At 37.7% G+C, this 19773-nt stretch overlaps 2 protein-coding genes across 2 annotated transcripts; one reads left to right on the forward strand and one right to left on the reverse strand.

The window, feature by feature from the left end:
- The first annotated feature begins 221 nt into the window (after nucleotides 1-221).
- Nucleotides 222-2124, forward strand: LOC145908068 (ribonucleoside-diphosphate reductase subunit M2 B-like). The gene is made up of 4 exons (XM_082995243.1): nucleotides 222-347; nucleotides 470-1233; nucleotides 1407-1511; nucleotides 1899-2124. Exons 2-4 carry the CDS (start codon nucleotides 1189-1191, stop codon nucleotides 2100-2102), a joined length of 354 nt encoding a protein of 117 aa, XP_082851369.1. The 5' UTR covers nucleotides 222-347; nucleotides 470-1188; the 3' UTR covers nucleotides 2103-2124.
- Nucleotides 2125-8050: 5926 nt separating this feature from the next.
- Nucleotides 8051-9953, reverse strand: LOC145908064 (ribonucleoside-diphosphate reductase subunit M2 B-like). Its single transcript, XM_082995236.1, has 4 exons — nucleotides 9828-9953; nucleotides 8942-9705; nucleotides 8664-8768; nucleotides 8051-8276 (listed from the first exon to the last, which is right to left on the reverse strand). The coding sequence occupies exons 2-4, from the start codon at nucleotides 8984-8986 to the stop codon at nucleotides 8073-8075; spliced, it is 354 nt and encodes a 117-aa protein (XP_082851362.1). The 5' UTR covers nucleotides 8987-9705; nucleotides 9828-9953; the 3' UTR covers nucleotides 8051-8072.
- Nucleotides 9954-19773: the final 9820 nt, after the last annotated feature.

Here is a 19773-nt window from a genome sequence, read left to right on the forward strand (position 1 = left end):
GGGAAAATTGCTAGTTGTTCTTTTCTGTCTAATCCGGAGCGGGGGTGGGCACTTGGCGGGTGTTTTTCTTCGACCCGGCTGGGAGCTGTGCTAGGCTTGACCCGGCTGGACTATCATGTAGCTTCGTAAAAGAACCAGTTAAAAAGAGAGTAGAAGAAGAGTAATATGCCGCTTTGCAATAGTACAACGAAAGAACAACCACCAGCGAAAAAACATAGGTGAAAAAATAAGCTCCCAGCAAGCAAGTACATGGTAGCTGCATAGCGTGATGAAGACCAACATGATGACATGCAACTCTAATATTTGAAGTTCAAGTCAACAAATTCAACGAGTTGAAACACGAAACGGTAAGTTGGTTTACTCTTAAACTTGCTACTTCAGTTTTTTTTGTTATTGTAAATCTCATGCTGTAAAAACTAAACGGACTTAAAACATAACTACAATTTAGATATTGTTTATTGTTTTGTAGAGCGACAGGGATATTGGGCCATTGGTTCGTGTTAACGCACGACGATTTGTCATCTTTCCTATTCAATATCATGACATATGGAGAATGTACAAGAAAAGCAGAGGCTTCCTTTTGAACAGTGGAAAAGGTGTAAAATTCTTTGCCGCTTCCGACGGGATAGTTAATGAGAATCTCGTAAGTTACTCAAATTCTACAAACAACTTTCAACAAGTTTGTATGGTGTACTAAAATGAATTGTTACAATTCGGTCGAACGTTTTGCTCAACAAATAAGTGACAGAAGCCTTCGAAATTGCAATTGAGAATATTCATTTCGAGGTGTACTCTCTTTTGATTAATACTTACGCACCAGACAGTCAAGAGAGGTATGTAGTTTACATATTTCACATTAACAACATGAAAATTTTTCAATGAATGTTGCTCTGTTTTGTGAATTCCTAATACGCATTTTGTTATGTTGACATGTTCTGCAACACCACCATAGTTTTGTAAGCCTAACGTCAATCGTCAACCTTTTATCTCAAAATTACATTTTGTTTAACCTGTTCAACGCGATCGAAACTATGCCATGTGTTCGCAAGAAGGCTGAGTGGGCCCTCAAATGGATAAATTAGCAACAGTCAACCTGTGCAGAGCGAGTGATTGCATTCGCTGCAGTGGAAGGCATTTTCTTCGGTGATTCCTTTGTTGCAATATTCTGGCTGAAAAAAACAAGGCCTCATGCCTGGTCTTACCTTTTCCTCTGAACTCATCAGCCGTGATGAGGTTTGTATAAATTGTAAAGGCAACCATGTAAAGGGGATATGTGGTTGTCGAAAATGCCCATACCCAGCGATACGGCGTTGACCTTATTTCTGTGTTCATATTGTAATGTTTCTGAGAAATGTCGTTTTGCTAACTTTTCAATAATTTAATACGTGCTTTATGGTTTCTTACAGGGCTTGCATTGTGATTTTGCCTGCTTGATGTTCAAGCATTTGATTAACAAACCATCTCATGCCCACATAATTGAAATAATCGGAGATGCAGTTTGCATTGAACAGGCAAGTTTCACCTAATACACAGCTCCGCATCCATGCTTTTCAACAATGTTAATCATACAAAAAAAAAAACGCTTACAGAATCCAAAATCTGCACCAAAGTGTAATGGACATAATTTCTGCAAATAAATTTATTTGGGAGAAAAGCATGCATCACAATAGTTTTGTAAATTGCGTTTTTTTTATATTACGTGCCAAACGCCACTCAAATAACGTAGTTTGTGAAAGGCGAACTAACACACAACACAGTGTTGCAACGCGTCTGTTTGGTTTACAGGAGTTTTTGTCCAAAAATTGTGTTTAACATGTTTTTACTATTGTGTCTTAAGAAAATATATTTCTGTGAATTTGTGATGCAATATATGAAAAATACCGAATTGTACGTTGTAGGTTTTCAAATCCGAAAACCCGTTCGATTTCATGGAGTTGATGTTACTCGAGGGAAAAAAACATCTTCTTCGAAAAGCGCGTCGGCGAATATCAGAAAGCTGGTGTGATGGCAAAAGCGGAAGACATGAAATTTACACTAGATGCAGACTTTTAACCGTTTCCATTGCTCTTTATTATATTTCTACCTATGTCTTACTAAAATAACTGGTATTGTTGTTGTTATTCTTGTGGGAATCCAGTAATTTCGAATTGAAATGGCCGATATTTTAAGAATATTCTCCACATATTCGTGCATGTTTGCTACTTGAGGTCGAGTTTTACAGAGAGCAGGCGTGGATGTCTGCGGGAAATTGTTATTACATTTACTATTGAACGCAGAATATACACCCACAGACAATAAACGTCTTATTTGGACGCCTTATCAGACCATAATTTGGTTAAATAAACAAAATGGCACCTAATTATAAAAAGAAATGTCCCACAAAGGTTGGAAAGAAAGTAGTTGTTAAAAAACTGCGTCCATTATTGCTAAAAAATGTATTAATGCTATTTGTTCACCGACTAAGCACGACGATTGTTCCGTGCAGGAGGAAGGGGGGCCTTATCTTTCCTCAGTCCACTAGGGGGAACAACAGTTTATTCACTTACTTTAAAAATATTTTACATCATATTTTCCAAACCAATGCATGTGATTGATGTAAATTTAACTATGTCTGTATAAAAGAAAGCTAGACCCTTGTCCCAAACCACAACCGACACGTTGGTATAAACTTGCGGTTAATATTTACCTAATGTAATTCATCTTCTTAAGTGTTCTCTAAAATTGTGTATAAGCTGCAGACAGATGGCCACTGTTTCGACCTAAAAGGTCTCGTCAGTGCAGCTGGTGTGACTATAAGACGACTTTGCTGACCAAACGGCCAAGCAAAGACTTCCACTTTGTGGTGACTATAAAATCACCGTTCTTTAAAATGCCTTCAATTGTCTTTAATAATCTAATACGTAAAACACCACAAAATCAGACGAGACAAACCAGACCTCCGTCTAACGATTGACTGGTCGAAAACCAACTTGATTGTTTATTTCGTTTCAAGGCGTTAATTTAAAACAAAAACAAAACAAAAAAATATTTAATGTCGAAGATATATCATTGTAATGTTTAGGAACAATCTTTGGCAGGTTGATCTGGTAATAAATCACGTTTGAGTTTTATTCAGTTACCTACATCCTTTATAAGTTTAAAATAATGTTTTGCACTGTTTTTGTATAAAATTGAATCAATGCAGTTTGTTTTCCTAGTTTCGAAACATTACAATGACATGTCGTAGCCATCAATTAAAAAAAAATGTTTTCTTTTGAACTAATGCAGTAAAACACGACATAAACAACCAAGTTTGGTGGTGCTATATATGCCTAAATCAACAAAGCGTTAACAAGAAGACACTTTACTTTAAGAAAGCATTTTACCTTGGGTCACAGGAGTTTTTCACCGATGCCTGTTGCTCTTATTGATAGGAACACTAGCCCGATGAATTGAGTTTAAATACATTAAGTATGTTGCCGACAGAATGCTTGTCGAGTTGGACTGTCCAAAGTCGATGAATCCGAACCGACGTAGCTATTGACGACGGCGTTGCTGTGTCTCCCACCTGAGAAATAGATCGTAAAAATTAATTTCGTTTGAAACAATGAAAAGCGTGGGTTAAAGAAATGTATGCAATGCAGTTAAATGGTGAACACGCGCACAACATGCAGTTTATTGATCTCACGATCCGCGACAGAAATGTTCTAACTCTGGATCACTATCGAAAGCGGAAACTTAATTTTTTCAGTATATCCAATAAGTTAGGTGACAATAATCTTATGTGTGTTGTGCCACAAGTTACGAATTTAAGACACGTTTTTTAATCAATTGATTTCGCTGGAACCAAGACGACACCCAAGCGAAGATAAACTATGCTAGACCTCAATAGCTGTTCCTATCGTAAAATCAACCTATCCAGATGTGTTGTGTATTTCTGCTCCCTTCTTTCACTGAAAGAACTTGTATTGTAATCTTTTACCTTGCTTGCGGGTAAACACTGCCCGCATTTACATTCTGTGAGCTTGAGTTGTTTGTTTTCATCATTACAGCTTTACACATTGTACGGTTTCCATGTTATAGTTGCAAGTGGGGTTCACTTGATGCTTTGCTGTGGTCGTCGCAATCAGAACCATGTATGAACGAATCTCAACGTTACCATTAAGATTAACAATGTCAGCAGAGCATTCGGTGCGTAAAATATGTGCGTCACCTTTCTCTTCCCAAACCTGGAGATGTCGTTCATATATTCGCAGCAAAACGATCGAGATGTTGAAAATATCTTGGGCCGAAATTGACAAAACTATTGACCATCAGTCAATTCAAGTCGCTTGTGTTTAAGCGGTATTGTTTCCAATGCGATCCTACAGAATGTCAGGGCACATGAGACTTATTACACTGATCCACTATACTTACCAACAGCACCCGCGGATGAAAAGGCCAACGCAACAGAAAAGCAAACCATTTTAAATGTATCAATCAAAAAGAAATATAAAACAAGTAGGTCGGAAAAGAGCGGTCGATCGACGGCCAACTAATGTTATTCATTTACTGTTCCGCTGGTATGTCAATAAATCTGAACTGACGTGGCTATTGGCGATGACGTTTCTGAGACCTTAACCCGAGATTTATATCGTTCAAAGTAATTTCGTGTGAGCAATGAAAAGCGTTGGTTAAAGAAACTTATGCGCAACGCAGTTAAAACATGAACACGCGCAACAACATGCGACTTTTGATCGCACGTTCCGCGACAGCAATTTGCTAACCCTGGATCACTACCGAAAACCGTGCACATCTGCGGCGCGGGAAGACACTCCCTTAAAAACCAGAACTGGGTTTTAATTTGCGATGTGTAATAATTTACTGGTAAGTACAGCCAAAGATGCCCATGCAGGCGAAACTTAATTTTTCGAATATATCCAACAAATTAGGTGACATTCATCTCATGTCTGTTGTGCCACAAGTTACAAATTCGAGACACGTTTTTCAATAAGTTGATGTCGCTGGCACCAAAACGATGCCTAACGAAAAATCAAGGTTTCGAGATCATTTCAAGTATCCTCCCCCCCCCCCAAAAAAAAAAGAGGAAGTTAGGTTTTCATTTGAAGTTTTTTTTTTTTCCCTTCCTCTTTTTTTTTGGGGGAGGGGGAGGATACTTGAAATGATCTCGAAACCTTGATTTTTCGTTAGGCATCGTTTTGGTGCCAGCGACATCAACTTATTTATTGAAAAACGTGTCTCGAATTTGTAACTTGTGGCACAACAGACATGAGATGAATGTCACCTAATTTGTTGGATATATTCGAAAAATTAAGTTTCGCCTGCATGGGCATCTTTGGCTGTACTTACCAGTAAATTATTACACATCGCAAATTAAAACCCAGTTCTGGTTTTTAAGGGAGTGTCTTCCCGCGCCGCAGATGTGCACGGTTTTCGGTAGTGATCCAGGGTTAGCAAATTGCTGTCGCGGAACGTGCGATCAAAAGTCGCATGTTGTTGCGCGTGTTCATGTTTTAACTGCGTTGCGCATAAGTTTCTTTAACCAACGCTTTTCATTGCTCACACGAAATTACTTTGAACGATATAAATCTCGGGTTAAGGTCTCAGAAACGTCATCGCCAATAGCCACGTCAGTTCAGATTTATTGACATACCAGCGGAACAGTAAATGAATAACATTAGTTGGCCGTCGATCGACCGCTCTTTTCCGACCTACTTGTTTTATATTTCTTTTTGATTGATACATTTAAAATGGTTTGCTTTTCTGTTGCGTTGGCCTTTTCATCCGCGGGTGCTGTTGGTAAGTATAGTGGATCAGTGTAATAAGTCTCATGTGCCCTGACATTCTGTAGGATCGCATTGGAAACAATACCGCTTAAACACAAGCGACTTGAATTGACTGATGGTCAATAGTTTTGTCAATTTCGGCCCAAGATATTTTCAACATCTCGATCGTTTTGCTGCGAATATATGAACGACATCTCCAGGTTTGGGAAGAGAAAGGTGACGCACATATTTTACGCACCGAATGCTCTGCTGACATTGTTAATCTTAATGGTAACGTTGAGATTCGTTCATACATGGTTCTGATTGCGACGACCACAGCAAAGCATCAAGTGAACCCCACTTGCAACTATAACATGGAAACCGTACAATGTGTAAAGCTGTAATGATGAAAACAAACAACTCAAGCTCACAGAATGTAAATGCGGGCAGTGTTTACCCGCAAGCAAGGTAAAAGATTACAATACAAGTTCTTTCAGTGAAAGAAGGGAGCAGAAATACACAACACATCTGGATAGGTTGATTTTACGATAGGAACAGCTATTGAGGTCTAGCATAGTTTATCTTCGCTTGGGTGTCGTCTTGGTTCCAGCGAAATCAATTGATTAAAAAACGTGTCTTAAATTCGTAACTTGTGGCACAACACACATAAGATTATTGTCACCTAACTTATTGGATATACTGAAAAAATTAAGTTTCCGCTTTCGATAGTGATCCAGAGTTAGAACATTTCTGTCGCGGATCGTGAGATCAATAAACTGCATGTTGTGCGCGTGTTCACCATTTAACTGCATTGCATACATTTCTTTAACCCACGCTTTTCATTGTTTCAAACGAAATTAATTTTTACGATCTATTTCTCAGGTGGGAGACACAGCAACGCCGTCGTCAATAGCTACGTCGGTTCGGATTCATCGACTTTGGACAGTCCAACTCGACAAGCATTCTGTCGGCAACATACTTAATGTATTTAAACTCAATTCATCGGGCTAGTGTTCCTATCAATAAGAGCAACAGGCATCGGTGAAAAACTCCTGTGACCCAAGGTAAAATGCTTTCTTAAAGTAAAGTGTCTTCTTGTTAACGCTTTGTTGATTTAGGCATATATAGCACCACCAAACTTGGTTGTTTATGTCGTGTTTTACTGCATTAGTTCAAAAGAAAACATTTTTTTTTTAATTGATGGCTACGACATGTCATTGTAATGTTTCGAAACTAGGAAAACAAACTGCATTGATTCAATTTTATACAAAAACAGTGCAAAACATTATTTTAAACTTATAAAGGATGTAGGTAACTGAATAAAACTCAAACGTGATTTATTACCAGATCAACCTGCCAAAGATTGTTCCTAAACATTACAATGATATATCTTCGACATTAAATATTTTTTTGTTTTGTTTTTGTTTTAAATTAACGCCTTGAAACGAAATAAACAATCAAGTTGGTTTTCGACCAGTCAATCGTTAGACGGAGGTCTGGTTTGTCTCGTCTGATTTTGTGGTGTTTTACGTATTAGATTATTAAAGACAATTGAAGGCATTTTAAAGAACGGTGATTTTATAGTCACCACAAAGTGGAAGTCTTTGCTTGGCCGTTTGGTCAGCAAAGTCGTCTTATAGTCACACCAGCTGCACTGATGAGATCTTTTAGGTCGAAACAGTGGCCATCTGTCTGCAGCTTATACACAATTTTAGAGAACACTTAAGAAGATGAATTACATTAGGTAAATATTAACCGCAAGTTTATACCAACGTGTCGGTTGTGGTTTGGGACAAGGGTCTAGCTTTCTTTTATACAGACATAGTTAAATTTACATCAATCACATGCATTGGTTTGGAAAATATGATGTAAAATATTTTTAAAGTAAGTGAATAAACTGTTGTTCCCCCTAGTGGACTGAGGAAAGATAAGGCCCCCCTTCCTCCTGCACGGAACAATCGTCGTGCTTAGTCGGTGAACAAATAGCATTAATACATTTTTTAGCAATAATGGACGCAGTTTTTTAACAACTACTTTCTTTCCAACCTTTGTGGGACATTTCTTTTTATAATTAGGTGCCATTTTGTTTATTTAACCAAATTATGGTCTGATAAGGCGTCCAAATAAGACGTTTATTGTCTGTGGGTGTATATTCTGCGTTCAATAGTAAATGTAATAACAATTTCCCGCAGACATCCACGCCTGCTCTCTGTAAAACTCGACCTCAAGTAGCAAACATGCACGAATATGTGGAGAATATTCTTAAAATATCGGCCATTTCAATTCGAAATTACTGGATTCCCACAAGAATAACAACAACAATACCAGTTATTTTAGTAAGACATAGGTAGAAATATAATAAAGAGCAATGGAAACGGTTAAAAGTCTGCATCTAGTGTAAATTTCATGTCTTCCGCTTTTGCCATCACACCAGCTTTCTGATATTCGCCGACGCGCTTTTCGAAGAAGATGTTTTTTTCCCTCGAGTAACATCAACTCCATGAAATCGAACGGGTTTTCGGATTTGAAAACCTACAACGTACAATTCGGTATTTTTCATATATTGCATCACAAATTCACAGAAATATATTTTCTTAAGACACAATAGTAAAAACATGTTAAACACAATTTTTGGACAAAAACTCCTGTAAACCAAACAGACGCGTTGCAACACTGTGTTGTGTGTTAGTTCGCCTTTCACAAACTACGTTATTTGAGTGGCGTTTGGCACGTAATATAAACAAACCGCAATTTACAAAACTATTGTGATGCATGCTTTTCTCCCAAATAAATTTATTTGCAGAAATTATGTCCATTACACTTTGGTGCAGATTTTGGATTCTGTAAGCGTTTTTTTTTTTGTATGATTAACATTGTTGAAAAGCATGGATGCGGAGCTGTGTATTAGGTGAAACTTGCCTGTTCAATGCAAACTGCATCTCCGATTATTTCAATTATGTGGGCATGAGATGGTTTGTTAATCAAATGCTTGAACATCAAGCAGGCAAAATCACAATGCAAGCCCTGTAAGAAACCATAAAGCACGTATTAAATTATTGAAAAGTTAGCAAAACGACATTTCTCAGAAACATTACAATATGAACACAGAAATAAGGTCAACGCCGTATCGCTGGGTATGGGCATTTTCGACAACCACATATCCCCTTTACATGGTTGCCTTTACAATTTATACAAACCTCATCACGGCTGATGAGTTCAGAGGAAAAGGTAAGACCAGGCATGAGGCCTTGTTTTTTTCAGCCAGAATATTGCAACAAAGGAATCACCGAAGAAAATGCCTTCCACTGCAGCGAATGCAATCACTCGCTCTGCACAGGTTGACTGTTGCTAATTTATCCATTTGAGGGCCCACTCAGCCTTCTTGCGAACACATGGCATAGTTTCGATCGCGTTGAACAGGTTAAACAAAATGTAATTTTGAGATAAAAGGTTGACGATTGACGTTAGGCTTACAAAACTATGGTGGTGTTGCAGAACATGTCAACATAACAAAATGCGTATTAGGAATTCACAAAACAGAGCAACATTCATTGAAAAATTTTCATGTTGTTAATGTGAAATATGTAAACTACATACCTCTCTTGACTGTCTGGTGCGTAAGTATTAATCAAAAGAGAGTACACCTCGAAATGAATATTCTCAATTGCAATTTCGAAGGCTTCTGTCACTTATTTGTTGAGCAAAACGTTCGACCGAATTGTAACAATTCATTTTAGTACACCATACAAACTTGTTGAAAGTTGTTTGTAGAATTTGAGTAACTTACGAGATTCTCATTAACTATCCCGTCGGAAGCGGCAAAGAATTTTACACCTTTTCCACTGTTCAAAAGGAAGCCTCTGCTTTTCTTGTACATTCTCCATATGTCATGATATTGAATAGGAAAGATGACAAATCGTCGTGCGTTAACACGAACCAATGGCCCAATATCCCTGTCGCTCTACAAAACAATAAACAATATCTAAATTGTAGTTATGTTTTAAGTCCGTTTAGTTTTTACAGCATGAGATTTACAATAACAAAAAAAACTGAAGTAGCAAGTTTAAGAGTAAACCAACTTACCGTTTCGTGTTTCAACTCGTTGAATTTGTTGACTTGAACTTCAAATATTAGAGTTGCATGTCATCATGTTGGTCTTCATCACGCTATGCAGCTACCATGTACTTGCTTGCTGGGAGCTTATTTTTTCACCTATGTTTTTTCGCTGGTGGTTGTTCTTTCGTTGTACTATTGCAAAGCGGCATATTACTCTTCTTCTACTCTCTTTTTAACTGGTTCTTTTACGAAGCTACATGATAGTCCAGCCGGGTCAAGCCTAGCACAGCTCCCAGCCGGGTCGAAGAAAAACACCCGCCAAGTGCCCACCCCCGCTCCGGATTAGACAGAAAAGAACAACTAGCAATTTTCCCACAGCGCCGCGTCAAGCCTAGCACAGCGTGCGCTCTGACTTTCATCGTTAAACAATACGCATTGTGCACTCTTCTTTGAACGTCCATTTGTAATATCAAGTTTGGTTCGCATATTGCTGTGATTTTAATTAGAACGCATGCACATAAAGCTAATTACAACGCTTCCACCTACCATGTTATACGCTTGGGAGTTTCTTTTTTTTTAACTACCCTCTTTTCGCTGGGAACTCTCTTTCCATTATTTAAAAATAAATAATATTATCGCACATTTTTTACCAGTCAAACACTTATTAATGCGAACAAACCTATATCAGCGATACGCCGCCCCCGTGTACCAATTACCCAGCTCCAAATGCATTGTGCGGTGCTTCGGATGGAAATAAACCAATCGGAAGCCTGCATGAAAAGGTGTATGAAATGCTCCCAGACAAATCGAAAGAACCAAACATCCGTATCCATGCCCGCTCCAGATTATAGAGAAGAGAACAATTAACACTTTTTCCTTTCATACCATCGTACTGCACTCGACATTAGCAATCGGCCAAAGGTATCAGCACGTAATGCTCGGTTTAACTTAGTTATACATATCATCCTTATAAAGTGATTGTACTTTTTTGGTTTGTGATATTTGTTTTGATCAGAGTCGGCTTCAACTTGCATGTTAAACTGATCGTCCAGCTCGAAAAGACTGTGTGAACTCTGTTGAACGTCTAATTAATTCGTTTGGAATACCAAGTTTGAATCACTCTTTTTGTGACCTGCGTCAGCCAAATTAACAATCACACACAGCGACAGATCATAAACAAACAACCATCGGCGTTCTGACTTAAAATCACTGTTATCAAGCAAAAGCACAAGTTATTTTAAAAATAAAGGTGTGTTTTGACACGGAGTAATTAGATATTGTACACAGTGATGGTCTGAAATACACGACCCCAGCTGGAATTCACAGCGTGGAATTGGACGTCGATCACTCTGATTTTTACGACCGGTCCTCACACTCGCTTCGCAGCGAGAGGTCGTAAATCGGAGCGCTGACTTGACCTCTCACCGACCCGGCACAAGCACTCGACTGCTCTGTGAGCAGCGTAGGCCTTAACTTAGCACGTGGATGGCGTAGCATCATCACTAAGGATGGCTCATCATGATGGCTCACTAAAAGGGATTTATGACCGTCGCGACAGCTTTCACTTATTATACTACTCATCTGGGATTCCATCTTCTCTCAAACCAGGAAGAGACATGACAGTCTTTAGTACATTATGTCGACTATTAATGATTTCGATGGCTTCTTGCTGCATTTTTTCTGAAATCGAAAAACACAAGTCATCAGAAATTCCTCCGAAATCCATTTCAATTAAGGTTCATCATTAATCATAGTTACGCTATTGCAGTGTACTGTTCTGTTTACCTTACATTTCTGCATTTGATTGAATGAAGGTGCACAGTTTTAACGAACAAAGAAACTAAATTGTCAGAAAATTTTTTTAAAAACACCACTATGATTTTCCTTGTGACTCATCGCTTCGATAGCCTGAGATATTACGGTAGACGGTGATTCACTGTTAAAATTACTGTAACATCACCAATACCTCAAAAGTATGGGTTGGCATCCCTTTAAATCAAAGCGTGCTGGTTTACAAGTTATGTTAAAATTCTAATGACATAGCGTGCAAACAAACACCACAATATTTTTACATTTTAATAATATGATTGTGTTCTTGTTGCAGAAATAGATCACAATATTTTACCTTCATTTTGTTCGTCATCTTTTGTTGTGCTTGGTGCACCTATATTTTCAGTAAGTTAAATAATGTCAGCATAAAATCATCTCTAATAAACTTTATAATTATTATATATATCTTAGGGATGTGCCAAATGGACAAAGATTCAGGTTCGTGCGAGTCCGAATAAATACAAACATTATTCGTGCGAACCCGAATATATTCGTATGTAAGTATGACGTCAATACTAGTTGGTCGTTCGCATCACGTGCGCAAGTATGTTGCTCATCAACTATTGTTTTGCTTTCATACGACAAATAAATTGCATACAGTTGATTTCTGCAAAGTTTATTAAACTTTTGAAAACCAACAACCGAGTCTATACTATACCTCAGACGAACAGTGGCAGCTGCCGCTAGTGTTTAGGAAAAACGATACTTTGACTTGACATAATGTAATAAAGCCGTTATGTCATGATTGACCAAATATAATGTTGAACAACATAGGAATTCCTTTCCATTGTTTTCAAATGAGCTTCTGTATTTTGGTGACGAAAAACCGTGCTACGAGCAGCGCCCAGAACTATAATAAAACCACTGGGATTTTGCCACAAGCGAAACACTATTTTCGTCACATTTTCTTAAATCGTGGTGATAAACCAATAGCAAAAACGACTACACCAGTTCTCGTGGCGTTATAAGCGGTGTGCTACCGTTATTCGTCATGCGAAAAAGACAAAAACTTTGGTGGTTGCATCACACAACCATATTATGCTTCAATAAATACTCGCATACGAATCTTGCGCAATATTCGGGTTCGCACGAATGTGAAATCTGTGCTCATATTCGGCGAATCTATTCGGGTTCGGGTTCGCCTTGGCACATCCCTAATATCAATTATCACTTCAATAAATTTTCTGGTTAATCCACATAGGTAAAAAACTAACATAACCAGAAAGCTCAAGAGATGTTTAAAAAAGAATATTTTCAAATTGTCTTACCCCGCATTAATTTGAAATACCCTTGGATTGACATACCTTGACTGTAGTAGTTTTTGGTTGACATCATGTTGACATCACCTAAAATTCCAACAACGCTTTCAGATATGCTTGCCCCCTGTGCTGATATTTGCTGAGATGGACCTCGAAAAATTAAAACTTTTTTACCTAGACTAATAATATTCATCAGCATACAGGGTGAATTACAGCAAATTTTATATTTCAATGGTTTCTGATCATAGCAATGATGTGAAAGAAATAATTTAAAAGTTTGGCCAAACAGATCTTTTTATTGCTGCCAGCATTCTGAATTTAAGTGTGTTACATAGTTGTAACAACTCAACCAAACAACGTTGAATGTGTTTTTTTGATATGGATATCAAAAATCTTCCTACCTGGTTTCTGTTTTTTGATTTGAGAATCATTGTGACATTTTGTGTCGGACCTTCTTTTCATCTTGCTTTCTTTGTTGCCCATGATACTTGCTGGTTTGAGGATTCTCAGAAAGAAAATCACAATTTAACAAACCGTAACTAACAATTCAACTGTCAACAAAATCACATTATTGCAAAAGTTTAGCCACACAATGTCTATATAAATCCTAATGCTGTACAGATTAGGTCAACAAGGTCATGAACACACTTTCGCCAAACAAATTAACCTGTTAGGATCCTTACATAGGGGGTATGTCACAGATTAGGTAAATGAGCCTTTAGTAAGAAAGATGCTGCAGCAAAATGACTATTCATTGTGTGTGTTGTGTTCTCACAAAAACAGTGATGTCCAAATTAATTTTTTTGCCAAACATCAAAAAACACCACTTTTAGATGAAGCACACACCAAGCCTTACACCACCTCTGAAAAAACAAACTGATACATTTGCAAGTAAATTTACCATCACAGTCAGTGAAATATTAGTTAGTGATCAGCAAGTAACGACAACTACTGTTTAGTCTTATGAGTCAAGATGAATATCAACCTTTGACCTTCTTTGTAAAACCCTACTCTGAATCAATGCTGTTGTGTTGCGAAGACAACCCATCATCATTTGCAGCAATTTTATGGCAGACGGTGACTCATTGTATGAAAATTATCGTCACATCAGTTAATAACCTCTGGGGTAGGGGTAGGCAACTCTTTCAAAAAAACGCAGCGTGCAGGTTTACAAATTACGTCAAAATTGTTGAGACCTTATGTGCAAACATATGTGTGCCCACCATAAATTTTGACTGTTTAAAGTCAGCATCAGCAACCGCCTCATTTAATGCAATTTTTAATGGGTAGCCTAAATTCACACCAATATTTAGGTGGTTTTTAACCTTTATTAATGGCGCAACATAATTCAGGACTTATGGTAAAGTATTCATTTTTGAGTCTCTCAGTTCACTTGAACAATCCAATATCTTATCCCATGCCTGACTTGTATGCATGCCTTGGTTTGCCAACCTTTGCTATGGTTAAGGTTTTATCCATTGCCATGTCATTATTGTTTTGAAATATTCTCTTCATACAATTTCATTATTTCCTAGTCCTGTATTTTCTAGGGCCGTGTGAAAAACATGTGGTCCCCCAGGGCATTGGTCGATTTGCATTAGTTATGAGGGCATGGTGATTTCTATTGTTACATAAATATTTTTGCGCTAATAAACGAAATATTCTCTTTGTTTCATTGATAAAATCACAAGAGAAAAACTTTCTTGTGTAGTGATCAGTGAAGTGTAACGTTTTCAGCAGATATTTGACAACAAAACTTAGAAGTGCACCAACCGTTGATTAGTTTTTCCATTAGCGACAGCAGCTGAGTTTCATGTACCAGCATCAATCTCACACATCAGCAACCTAATTTGACAAACGACTTTGTTTCTGCTTCTAGACAACTAATGCTGAAAGTTACAACTATAAAAATATTTGTTTTAAAGATTTGGCAAACGTCGTTGCTTAGAGTTATGCCATAATACGCATATGATATTCATAACCGATTTTGAACAGACATGTTTTTTTTCATAATTTTAATTTTGTTAGAAAGGTCAGCCTATGAACTTTTACGTGTAAAAAAATCATGCTGCTACATCGTAGGTCAGCCGAGTAACCCGCGTTCAAAGTTTTGTTAACAGGTGATTTTTTTTACCAAAGAGACGCTAGTCGACAAAACTTTTTTTCCAGTCGACAAAACTTCAAACGCACATAACTCTGCTGTTTCTCAATGGATTCCAATAACTTTTTTGGCAAGATTCATATATTGACACAAAATTTATGGAAATGTAAAAAGAAATATTAATTTCGAACGAATTTTGTAACGTATATTAATATGCATGGTCATAAATCCGCTATAACTTTTTTCATAGGTCGACAGGAAAGATAATTCTGCCACTGTTGGAAAGCTCTTTAAAATCCCTTTACAGCGATACCTAACTTGTGCGCGATTTCTTGGGGGAAATATGTTTCTCGAGCGAATATTAAATATTACCGTCATATCAAACTTGTCTTCTCATTCACGGGGGCTATATGTTTACCGGGCGAATATTGTTCATAACCTCGCCCTCAAAAAAACAGTTTTTCGCTCATAACTTTTTTTCTAGTCACAGCAGGAAAAATAATTTCACCACCATTGCAAAGCTCATTGAAAAACCTTTCCAACGATACCAAACTTGTCTTTTCATTAGTGGGGGAAATATGTTTCTCGACCGAATATTAAATATTACCGTCATAACAAAATCAGTCTTTTGCTTGTAACTTTGGCTACAGTTCGACAGGAAAGACAATTCTACTACCATTGCAAAACTTGCACAAATACCTTTCCAACAAATTTTTTTTTTTCAAATAACATCCCTCTGGTCTATGAAACCCCACACTAAACATTTTCAGCTACGTTTTACAAGTATGCTTGCTATAAAGAAACTAACTATAGCATCGGAATTAATGAACACGTCAAGTCGCACTTAAAAAATTGCGCAAAGTTAGTTCCCTATTTTCTCAGGTAGATGCTGCTGAACTCGATTTCTAAACACTAATTAAATAGGGGATTTCCCTCGGCAAACTTTCGACAGCACAACTTCGTCATCGGATTTAAATGATATTTTTACACATTGTAGTGATTGCCACAAAGTGGTTTAAAGAACGTAAAATCAAATTTCATCTTCTGCGCAAAGTGATTGCAACGTATATTGAATATGCGCAATTATTAACAAAATATTTTTTTTCTCTTGGGTCATGCAAGTTACAAACAAAACTTATTTAAAACTTTTTCGGCAACACTGCGTTCCAAAGTTATCAGTCCGCAGCACAGCCGTTGTGGTAACAATTTAATAAAACGGAAAATATTTATCGGTGAGTGAACACAGTTTAGGCCGCATATCAGTATTAAAGCCCAAATATCTAGTTTTGAAGGCTATCACCATTATTACCCATACTGAGTGATTTCTTTTTTGCCAACAACAATTCCTGTGGTCAGTGACCCATGAAGATCTATTGGTACTATTCATGGAGAAAAAAAATTGATTGCGGCTGCATCCTCCAAAACACAGCAAGGATCTGAGGAGCCTTCAGGAGGATCTTTTGTCCTATAGGATAGCAAAAACAGCCCCAGGGGGCAACCAAAGCAACTTTCCTGTGACAATTTTTTTTGCCATTGCGTAGAAAAGGGTTAGGGCCAACATTAAATTGCAAATTGGATGAGGTTTTTGTGATTCATTTTTTCGCAAAACCATCTTACATTTTTTGCAGCCGATTTAGCTAAAATAATGACTGATCGGGGACCGAAATGACCCCTAGGGGGTGCTTTAAGCAACTATTTTGCAACTAGTTTTCACCTTACTGCGTAGCCAAGAGGCGGGCCTAACATAAAATCACAAATTAAGGTATACTTCTGTGATTCAATTTTGAGCTACATGCCCTTGAACATTTTGATGGTTTTTCAACTAAACTTTTCACAGCACCTGCACCAAACGTCTGACTAACTGAGAAGAGCAAAAATTTGCACTAAAACTGCACCAAACCCGTTGAAATTCGCCCTGGCTACACCACGTGACTTCTTGCTCATTCAACCAGAAAATTGACCCCAATGCATCACCGGTTGCCTTGTGACGAGACTGAGACTCTCTATGACGCAGGAGTACAAGACGGGCAACGGAAAAAGACAATTCTCAACACTGATAAAGTGGATTTGAAACCGGCGCCTAACTAAGAGCAACGACATTAACTACAGATTAACACAAAAATTCTAAAAAAGTCTGTAAAACATGATTGGATATCCGCTTTCCCATTTACAGAAATAGCAGCCTTTCATTGTCGGATATAATTTCGAAAGTTGTTCGACTGTCGGACAAAACCTTTTACAATCCGTTCCTCATTGAAGCGTCGTAAACTACGCGGAACTCGCTAACACTTCGGCAGATTGTCAGATTCCTATATACACAGCGTTGGGAGTTGCTACGTAGGCAACATAAAACACACAGTAAACATTGTTGCCACAAAAGCCAAAACGCATATGCCAAGTGTGAAAGTTTCTGTAGATCCTAACTTGTTTTATTCGCTTTTACTCATTCTTTGCAATTTAAATAGCGACCAGACGGAGCGTGTGCTAAGTTCTTGCGTTCGATTTTCCTTTCCATGGTTTGAGTCTTTTTTGATAAACATCATTTCTATATAAAATGTAATCAAAAAACTATATAATTTAGGTAAATCTCCGAAGTTGTAAGAATATCACTCCTGTATAACGCTGGGACCTGGCCTACCTCAGGACTTCGCTCGTTGAGTTTTATTATTACTGGGTTTGTGGCAGGTTTAGTTTGCTGACAAAGCTAAGTGAGATTAACATCCAGAGTTACCGAAAAAGGGCTTAACAAGTTAAGCCCACAACTTCATGGCCTAAATGTGATTGCACACGACACCAATATTATTATTCAACGTTTAGTTACTTCACAATAATTAATATTTTAATTCACAATTTCTGTGAGCTGACATTTTCTAACGGGAGGTGAATGTTGACTTTTATCTTTCTCGTTACTTCCCCTATCCTGAGACCGGACTGCTCTTACAAAGCAACAGTATAACCTCCACATTGCTGCTGCTGAAATTCAATTTCATACACAAGTTCAATGGGGGTTTGTCGTTTGAATGAACAAGACAAAAGTTATAGCAAACAAGTTACAATATACGCTCGTTTGCCATTTTATTACTCGGTGTTTTTTGTACTGTTTTCAATCCATTGTTTCCAATTTAAATGGCCAAGTGCAGTAGCTTACAGTGGTTTACACGCGCACAGTTCAGTTACGAAATATAAAACATTGAGGTTTCCTGTTAGTCTGACAGCGCGCAAGTCAACATGGTCGTGGATTATTCATTGCATAACAGTCCTTAATATACGTAGGAATTATAAATGCAATATCATCAACAGTTATCTAACAGAAAGTGCCCATGCAGTCTAGCATTTTACGCATTCGACTAGCTTTCTATTTGTAGTACGAATAACCTGTTATTTTTACCTTGAAGATTTGGAGCTACCTCAAAAACAATTGATCTCTAATGTTTGAAATAGTGGCATAATGACGTGTTTGTTACAATTACATATTTAACAAAGATCCGACCATTTTGATGACGTATTACACCCGTTATTGACATTGGCGTCAAAAATGTTTGTCAAGGATGGCAGGAATTGGGTTTGGATCTGAAACTAATTTGCATGCAATATCTCTCCCATCGATACTCGAACCAAGCGGGGTAAAAACGTATCCGTAGCGCTATCTAGCGGTGCGGCGTGTTCATCTAATCCCGTTTGTAGATTTTTCTAAAAAAACTTTAAAAACGTTGCGGACAACCTTATTATGCAACGATCTTATAATTACCAAGTTAAATATAAAGTGAATCCGGTTTCCCATGTGAAAGGTTAAACGGTAGTTTATGTGACAGCGTAAATTGTTCCTCTTCTCTCGACTGCCTGTGTTGCAGTCTTGAGGTTGGACATTCGAGTCGATTGCTATCGCTTGACAAGTACGCGGTTTGCCTGCCTCGATCCAAAGACCGGGGTAGGGCATTCAATTCTATACTCTATCGGTTGCCATGTAAACTGCTTATGTGAAAAGGATTGGAGTTGACATTGCCTGCCTTGTGTCTTCATATTGACACTTGCTAAGAAGAAAATTTTACATACAAATCGGAAGATTGATTAGATCGAAACCAGACGAAAGGAGATTTCCAAATTCTAGTCCCAAGGCTCATACCTTTATGAGGGTCAAGACACTAAACTCTGAAATAATCAACGCAACATGAGTAACGCTTGATAACATCTTGTTAATGCACTGGGGTTCACGAGTCAGACTTTTTATTCCACCATTCAGAATAAAAACTTCTTGCATTTCGTTCCTTGCCTGTAACTTATATTATTCCTTGGTTAAATTTCTCATTCTAACGTACGTCAAATCGTTTCCGATAACTACGGTAAAATATTTGTCACAAAAATTTGCTCGGAAACAAATTTCTAATTTAGAAACAAAATTCGTTTCGCGTTTCGAGTCAATGTTACTGGTAACAAGGCGACTGATGCATTCGAGTTTCTGTTTCAATCCGATCTCATCACTGTCCATTAATTAGCTTTTACCAAATCGGTCTCGTCGCAAATTTTAAAATGTATGATTTGCCTCGCAACTGCAATGCTAACTATAGACGTCTGTCTTTACTATGGGCGTCTGTGCATAACAGGAAGTGACGTATATAATTGCCATATCCTTCTATCATCATAAAGAAAAGCTGACGTCGGTTTGACAGCTCTTAGTACCGCATAAGTAATAGTGCTTAAACCACAGAACTGGATACACGGGAATAGAATCATAACCGGCAACATTATGCTCGTCACCAACTACACTAAAACGATTTGTGATTCA

Source organism: Ascidia mentula, chromosome 7 (genome assembly GCF_947561715.1).
Source record: "Ascidia mentula chromosome 7, kaAscMent1.1, whole genome shotgun sequence".
Taxonomy (NCBI): Eukaryota; Metazoa; Chordata; class Ascidiacea; order Phlebobranchia; family Ascidiidae; genus Ascidia; species Ascidia mentula.

What these genes read in the sequence shown, in the direction of transcription:
- LOC145908064 (XM_082995236.1), bottom strand. Translation starts at nt 8,986, where the DNA reads ATGCCTGGTCTTACCTTTTCCTCTGAACTCATCAGCCGTGATGAG. An exon ending in AACTCATCAGCCGTGATGAG is followed by an intron (nt 8,769 to 8,941) that starts GTTTGTATAAAT and finishes GGTTTCTTACAG; the next exon opens with GGCTTGCATTGTGATTTTGC. An exon ending in ATGCAGTTTGCATTGAACAG is followed by an intron (nt 8,277 to 8,663) that starts GCAAGTTTCACC and finishes TGTACGTTGTAG; the next exon opens with GTTTTCAAATCCGAAAACCC.
- LOC145908068 (XM_082995243.1), top strand. Translation starts at nt 1,189, where the DNA reads ATGCCTGGTCTTACCTTTTCCTCTGAACTCATCAGCCGTGATGAG. An exon ending in AACTCATCAGCCGTGATGAG is followed by an intron (nt 1,234 to 1,406) that starts GTTTGTATAAAT and finishes GGTTTCTTACAG; the next exon opens with GGCTTGCATTGTGATTTTGC. An exon ending in ATGCAGTTTGCATTGAACAG is followed by an intron (nt 1,512 to 1,898) that starts GCAAGTTTCACC and finishes TGTACGTTGTAG; the next exon opens with GTTTTCAAATCCGAAAACCC.